This window comes from Oncorhynchus tshawytscha, linkage group LG01, assembly GCF_018296145.1.
Source record: "Oncorhynchus tshawytscha isolate Ot180627B linkage group LG01, Otsh_v2.0, whole genome shotgun sequence".
In the NCBI taxonomy this organism is placed as follows: Eukaryota; Metazoa; Chordata; class Actinopteri; order Salmoniformes; family Salmonidae; genus Oncorhynchus; species Oncorhynchus tshawytscha.
In genome coordinates this window covers 78600456-78607747 of record NC_056429.1, presented here as the reverse complement: position 1 = coordinate 78607747, position 7292 = coordinate 78600456, and the positions used below count along the sequence as shown (strand labels likewise).

General features: G+C 41.2%; 1 protein-coding gene across 1 annotated transcript; it reads left to right on the top strand.

Moving 5' to 3' along the window:
- Nucleotides 1-299: 299 nt before the first annotated feature.
- Nucleotides 300-6533, top strand: LOC112257630 (transmembrane protein 100). Its single transcript, XM_024431353.2, has 2 exons — nucleotides 300-803; nucleotides 4919-6533. Exon 2 carries the CDS (start codon nucleotides 4948-4950, stop codon nucleotides 5422-5424), a length of 477 nt encoding a protein of 158 aa, XP_024287121.1. The 5' UTR covers nucleotides 300-803; nucleotides 4919-4947; the 3' UTR covers nucleotides 5425-6533.
- Nucleotides 6534-7292: the final 759 nt, after the last annotated feature.

Below are 7292 nucleotides of genomic sequence, written 5' to 3'. Positions count from 1 at the left end.
CTGAACAACATGGATAAGACAAAGTATTATGTCATAACAGTAAACAAGTGAATTTTGCAATTATGTTATTATATACACTACCGGTAAAATAATCAAAAACGAATTTAATTTTTGTTTGAATACAGAATCAGTTGTGACGCTATGGTCATAAAGACAACGCAATTGTGTTTGCTGTATACTTTAAAAGAAGGGCTAAGGGTGGAAAGGGTTAAAAGTTTCCTTGCTCGTTCAGTAGGTGAGGGGGAGAGGAAAGTCGTGTCTCACAGACACTCCCCCCTTTAGCTATTGATTTCCCCCTGCGTGATTCTCCAAGACGATGTAGACCAGATCATTGCAGAGAGCCACAGCTTTCTAGACATGCCTGCACGATACATAGACAGTGTATAGAGAGAATAGAAGTGAGTGGAATGAACGAACGGTGGTCGGCTATATATCTCATTCTGGGGAAACCTCTGCGCATATAATACATTTTCATATGCTGGTGCTAAAGTTAAACAGGATAGTCGTATATTCTATCTGTATTTGGGCAAAAAACACGACCTGATAATGGACAAAAAACGAATGGATGACATACAACTTCAAGCACGAGATGAGAGTGAATAGGCTGACGGTTGCATTCCCTTACCACAAAGACGCACTGTTTCAGAAGACTGAGAAGAGCTCCAGGATACAGTAACTTCAACTGATGTATTTTACCTTAATTGTGAAATTCACAGTTATTATTGGCACTGAATACTATATTCCTGAAACTACAATATATTCATGGGTTAGGTGTAAAATATGGAATCAGTAAGCATTTTAAGGTGAGTAATTAGATTGTTTGTTTTTTTCATTCAAAATAATCTCTATCACACGCGCCTAGGCCAACGAATATTGTATCACATACTAGTTGACATGACAGAGAAGAGTTGATGACGGATCCCAGCTAGCACATAACGTTCTGAGAACCATAGGTTTCTTCAAGCTTGGTGAGAGCGTGGTTGACCTATGGTTATATTACATACAACCTTTCTGGGAATGGTGCAGGAGACAGCAGAAGGAGCACCCCAGTATCCACATCGACCCGACTGCAGTGGAGAAGGTGAAAAGTTTCAAGTTCCTCGGCGTACACATCACTGACAATCAGAAATAGTTCACCCACACAGACATTGTGGTGAAGAAGGCACAACATTGTCTCTTCAACTTCTGGAGGCTGAAAAAATGTGTCTTGGGCCCCTAAGACCCTCACAAACTTTTGCAGATGCACCATTGAGAGCATCTTGTTGGGCTGTACCACAGCCTGGTATGGCAACTGCAGCGCCCGCAACCACAGGGCTCTCCAGAGGATTGTGCGGTCTGCCCAACGCATCACTGGGGACACATTGCCTGCCCTGCAGGACGCCTACAGCACCCGATGTCACATGAATGCCAAAAAGATCATCAAGGACATCAACAACCCAAACCATGGCCTGTTCAGCACGCTATCATCCAGAAGGCGAGGTCAGAACAGGTGCATCAAACCTGGGACCAAGAGACTGAAAAACAACTTCTATCTCAAGGCCATCAGACCGTTAAATAGTCATCACTACCCGGCCCCCACCCAGTATGCTGCCCTGAACTTAATTTGTGGAATTTCTTTCCTTCTTATTAACACGTTTGAGCCAATCAGTTGTGTTGTGACAAGGTAGGGGTGGTATGCAGAAGATGGCCTTATATGGTAAAAGTCCATATGTGACCCATTTCAGGAAACTAGGCATATGTCGAAGGGCACTAGTTCAAAAGAGAGCCGTTTGAACGTTATCTTTAAAAAAAATCAAAATGCGTTTTTTGTCAGAAATGTCTTCTCGAACATGTGAACTTTCATGTGTTTTAATAACAAACTTGTTTGCCACCTGTAAATATAAATAAAATTGTTAAATTATGACCCTAGTTGGTTTAGTCACAGAAAAAGCCAGCAACTTTCCCACTAGCCATGATTGGCAGAGATAATGAGTGGGCTGGACATGCAGAACGATGAGTTTGGATACCATATAGCAGGCTTCTGTCTATTTGAACTGGTCAGTATTTCTAGGTAATCCTGTCTAACGTGGCTTTTTAAAAAATCAAATCAAATTGTATTAGTCACATGCGCCGAATACAACAGTGAAATGCTTACTTACGAGCCCCTAACCAACAATGCAGTTTAAAAAAAATATGTCTAAGAATAAAAGATAAAAGTAACAAAAAATTAAAGAGCAGCAGGCAAGCAAGCACCGCTATGAAGACAAAAGAGCTCTAAAAACAGGTCACAGACAAATTTGTGGAGAAGTACAGATCAGGGTTGGGTTATAAAAAATATCAGAAACTTTGAACATCCCATGGAGCACCATTAAATCCACTATTAAAAATGGAAAGAATATAGCACTACAACAAACCTGCCAAGAGAGGGACACCCACCAAAACTTACGGACCAGGCAAGGAGGGCATTAATCAGAGAGGCAACAAAGAGGCCAAAGATAACCCTGAAGGAGCTGCAAACCTCCACAGCGGAGATTGGAGTATCTGTCCATAGGACCACTTTAAACCATAAACTCCACAGAGCTGGGCTTTACAGTAGAGTGGCCAGAAAAAAAGCCAAAAGGCATGTGGGAGACTCCCCAAACATATGGAATTAAGTACTCTGGTCAGATGAGACAAATTTACGCTATGTCTGGCGCAAAAACCAACACCTCTCACCACCCCGAGAACACCATCCCTACAGTGAAGCATGGTGGTGGCAGCATCATGCTGTGGGGATGGTTTTCATCAGCAGGGAATGGGAAACTGGTCAGAATTGAAGAAATGATGGATGGCGCTAAATACAGGGAAATTCTTGAGGGAAACTTGTTTCAGTCTTCCAGAGATTTGAGACTGGGATGGAGGTTCACCTTCCAGCAGGACAATGACCCTAAGCATACTGCTGAAGCAACACTCTAGTGGTTTAAGGGGAAATATTTAAATGTCTTGGAATGGCCTAGTCAAAGCCAAGATCTTAATCCAATTGAGAATCTGTGGTATGACTTAAAGTTTGCTGTACACCAGTGGAACCCATCCAACTTCAATGAGCTAGAGCAGTTTTGTCTTGAAGAATGGGCAAAAATCCCAGTGGCTAGATGTACCAAGGTTATAGAGACATGCCCCAAGAGACTTGCAGCTGTAATTGCTGCAAAAGGTGGCTCTAACAAAGTATTGACTTTGGGGGATGAATAGTTATGCATGATCAAGTTTTCCGTTTTTTTGTCTTTTTTCTTGTTTGTTTCACAATAAAAATGATTTTGCATCTTCAAAGTGGTAGGCATGTTGTGTAAATCAAATGATACAACCCCCCAAGTTGTAAGGCAACAAAATAGGAAAAATACCAAGGGGGTGAATACTTTTGCAAGCCACTGTATTTAATGTCATATTTTTACTACATTCGGGGAACGTTCTAAATCCACAAAATAACTATTGCATTTTGCAGCATATGATGACTTTTCGCTTCTTGAAAGTCCAATATCTGATAAACTTGACTGCTGACATGCAAAGCATTTTGGGACTGTATCAACAGTGGACTAATGAAAAAAAGTTATATTTAATCAATGTTTTCAGAACTTTCTGAGAATGTATGGTTCTCTTTTATGCTAGTTCTTTGCAATAAAGAAATGTAAAAAAAAACATCCACATCAATTGTCTCTAAATTCTGTTCTCAGAAAATAAACAAAACTTTCCCTAAAAAAAACACAAGAAAACTTTAGCAATGTTCAGAAAACATTCTAAGATTGTTATTTAAAAACATATATATTCTGTTCTCAGCATCAACAAAAATCTCTCTAGCCTCTATCTTGGTTAAATGTGTTCAGGTGTGTTGGCTGCGCTTACTATTTGGCCACACCTGATCTTATGGAGTGATTGTTTCCTTTGAAATGGGTTCTGTTTGAATAGACTAAAATGTACAGCTTTGTATGTGTAACAAAACACAGCATCCTAACTCTATCCTGGTGGTGCAGTGGACAAATTCCAGTGATTGAGAACAGGAGCATACAGGTTCAAATCTCAATGATGCTGTATCAGATTTTTTTAAACAGTTTACATGATTAATGCATAAACAAGTTAATGTCCTACCCAAAATAAGTCTTATTGGAACATTCAGTGAAGGTTTTTAGAAAGTTATTCAAAAACCTCAAAATTTCGTTCTTAGACTGTTAAGAAAACTTTCAATAATAACCACTACAAAACTTTAACAATATTTAGAAAATGTTCTCAGAATGTTATTAAATTACCTTCAAATAACCTATAATTTGCATTGTCAGAGCATTAATAAAACCTCCCAGGAAAACTTTCTTTGAACCTTCCAGAGTAAAACGTTCTCAGAACCTCCTTGCAACCTCCAAATACATTTTCACAGAGCAAGCAAAATGTTCAGTTTTACCAGTCAGGAAATGTTTGGCTTCATTCCCACAACCAATGTGAAACCAAAACCATACGTTCCCACAACTTCCAAGAAACCAAATATGCTAGCTGGGATCATAGCGTTTTTTAAAATAGTTTTAGGCTACATTATTTATTTCATCATTAGAGCGGACTGTTTATCAAATTGGTTGGCTTCTGTTTCACAGAGGTGTCATAATGTTAGCTGCCTTTCTCTGGGAAATTTGACAGTTATGTTGCGCACTGTCAACGCCTCACGTCCAACTGCCAACAATGCATCCGGTGGAAATATTACTGCCAGGGCATAGACATTGGCACAGATATCTTTCATTTCAATGGGAACAGGCTTCAATTTAGAGACATACCTCAACTCACTGTAATTCAGTAAATTGTGAACTGCTGACATCCTTTATTTTTGTGCTAATCCTTAAGGTGTAGTCAGGGTTTTCTCTGTTTTGTTTTCAATATGACTAAAATGTATTTTTCTCTCTCTGCACCCCACACTGATTGACAGACTCAACAGGTTGACCACTGAAAATTAAGATGGCCCACCATTTCCTAGCTAACAAAATCTCTATGCCAGACGACCCCATCAGCAGAAACTCACCGAAAGTCCCAAAAAGCGCCATGAAAATGCCAACATCAACCTCAGAGAAAGTCCCCACAGAGAAATCCAACAACAACAAGAAGGACTGTAGTGTCGTCATGACGACTGTCCCGTTAATCAATGAGATGCAGCTGACAGCGGCCACCGGTGGGGCGGAGATGTCGTGCTACCGGTGCACAGTGCCATTCGGCGTGGTGGTCCTCATTGCCGGTATTGTGGTAACTGCTGTGGCGTACATGTTCAACTCACACGGCTCCACCATCTCGGTGCTGGGGCTGGTTCTGCTGTCGGCCGGGCTGGCTCTACTGGGGTCCAGTACCGTCTGTTGGAGGGTCCGGCTGGGGCGGAAGAAGGACCGGAGGAGGGAGAGTCAGACGGCCCTCATGTCCAACCATGGTGTCTGTGTGGTCTGAGCCCTGAGGGAGATAGGGACTGTTAAATGGAAGTTTGAACAATTTGAAGTTTGAATGAAGAGGTAATGAACAGCGACTACTAGAGAGAGATGAGGGATGTCAGAGGTGGTTGGGTATGAAAGACATTGTCCAAAACAGATGCTTAGCTGAAGGACTAGAATGGCCTAGAAAGACCATATGTACTATAGGTAAGATCCTATCTGTAAGGACTAGAGTGGCCTACAAAGACTGGCAGGTAGCCTAACAGTTAAAAGAGTGTTGAGCCAGTAACCAAAAGGTTGCTGGTTTGAATCCCTGAGCTGACTAGATGAAAAATCTGTTGCTGTACCCTTTAGCAAAACAAGTACAACCCTAATTACTCTGGATAAGAATGTCTGCTAAATGACAAAAAAATCATGAAGATGGAATAACCAAATTATTGAAGAGGAAGGATGGATTAGGGTGAATTTGCCCCTAGATTCTGATCTTCAGGCTTTTTTCATTTTCCTCACTAATGGTTAAGGTTAGGATTGGGGTAGAGCAAGCTGATCCTAGATCTGTACTTAGGGGAAACTTCACCCTGGAGCAGAAAGGATAGTTGCACGGAGGACCATGATTCTCAATTCTACTATACTCATGCATGTCATGTGATGCATCTGTGACTGTATGGCTGCTCAATTGATGTTTCAAGTGAACATTTCATAGGTACTTAATGTTATGTCTTAGATATGTAGACAGTAGCTGACTTTACAGGGTCAAATCACCCTTTATTACTGCGTAAAGTGAACTTAGGAAGTGATTGCCTAAATGAAGTCAATGTATCTCTCAAGTTTGATATGCATGATTTTTTATGCTTCCAATGTACTTTTGTAACTGCCTATTATGCCTACTATTGATTAATTTGATACAGTTTGTGCCAAACTGTGTTAGTATAGTACAAGACCATAGCTGTGGCAAAGCAAGTTGTGGTTTCATATGTACCATTGTACTCTGGTAAAGTTGTATTTTCATGATATTTATGACAAATCTGTTGATATATATTTGGAATATTTGTGCCACTACACTTAAGATGTTAAATCCATGTGCCAATGAATCTGTCAATCAACCAATAAATCAATCAACCAATCAAATTACATTTTATTCGTATATATCCCTATTAACAAAAACATCAGTATCAATAACTAAGACTAAGCCATTTCACGTTGCTCTCTGCATTTTGTATTTCTAAATCAAGTTTGGGGAGTTTGAGGGGGCTGGACAGTGGTAGTGGGGTGGGGCAGTGGGGGTAGTTGTATTTATAGTGTGTGTTTACGTTGCTTAGCATCCTTCCAACGCCAACGGAGATAATCAAATCATAGGGTTGCGTCACTGTGGGGCTACCGGCTACAACACGTTGTCGCTTCCAAGGCTCTAACTTTATCTCCACTGGAATGGAGCAGGCAGGGAATGTTATGGGAAGAGAGGGGGCAGAGAGCGGGGGCAGAGAGCGGGGTGCAGAGAGCGGGGGGCAGAGAGCGGGGTCAGAGTGAGCAAGGAAGAGAGAGAGAGAGAGCAGCAGAGAGGGGGACGAAGAGAGAGGCATAGGGAGAGAGAGGGAGAGAGAGAGAGAGAGGGAGAGAGAGAGAGGCAGAGAGGGGGAGGAAGAGAGAGGCAGAGGGAGAGAGAGAGAGAGTGTTGCATCACCCTGACACCAGAACTGTAGATCCAACAGTCATCACTTTGAGAGTTCTCAATAAATACACAAGGGAGTATTCTCTTACAATCCACATAAACACACACACAGAGTCCCAGTACTTGACGTAACTGTGGAGGATAAAATAGATGTAGGTGATGAAATGTGCAATGATACAGTAGTAGAAAATTAAGTCATGATGTCCATTGGCATCATG

Excerpts from the sequence above, each read along its gene's own strand:
- LOC112257630 (XM_024431353.2), top strand. The coding sequence starts at position 4,948 with ATGGCCCACCATTTCCTAGCTAACAAAATCTCTATGCCAGACGACCCC.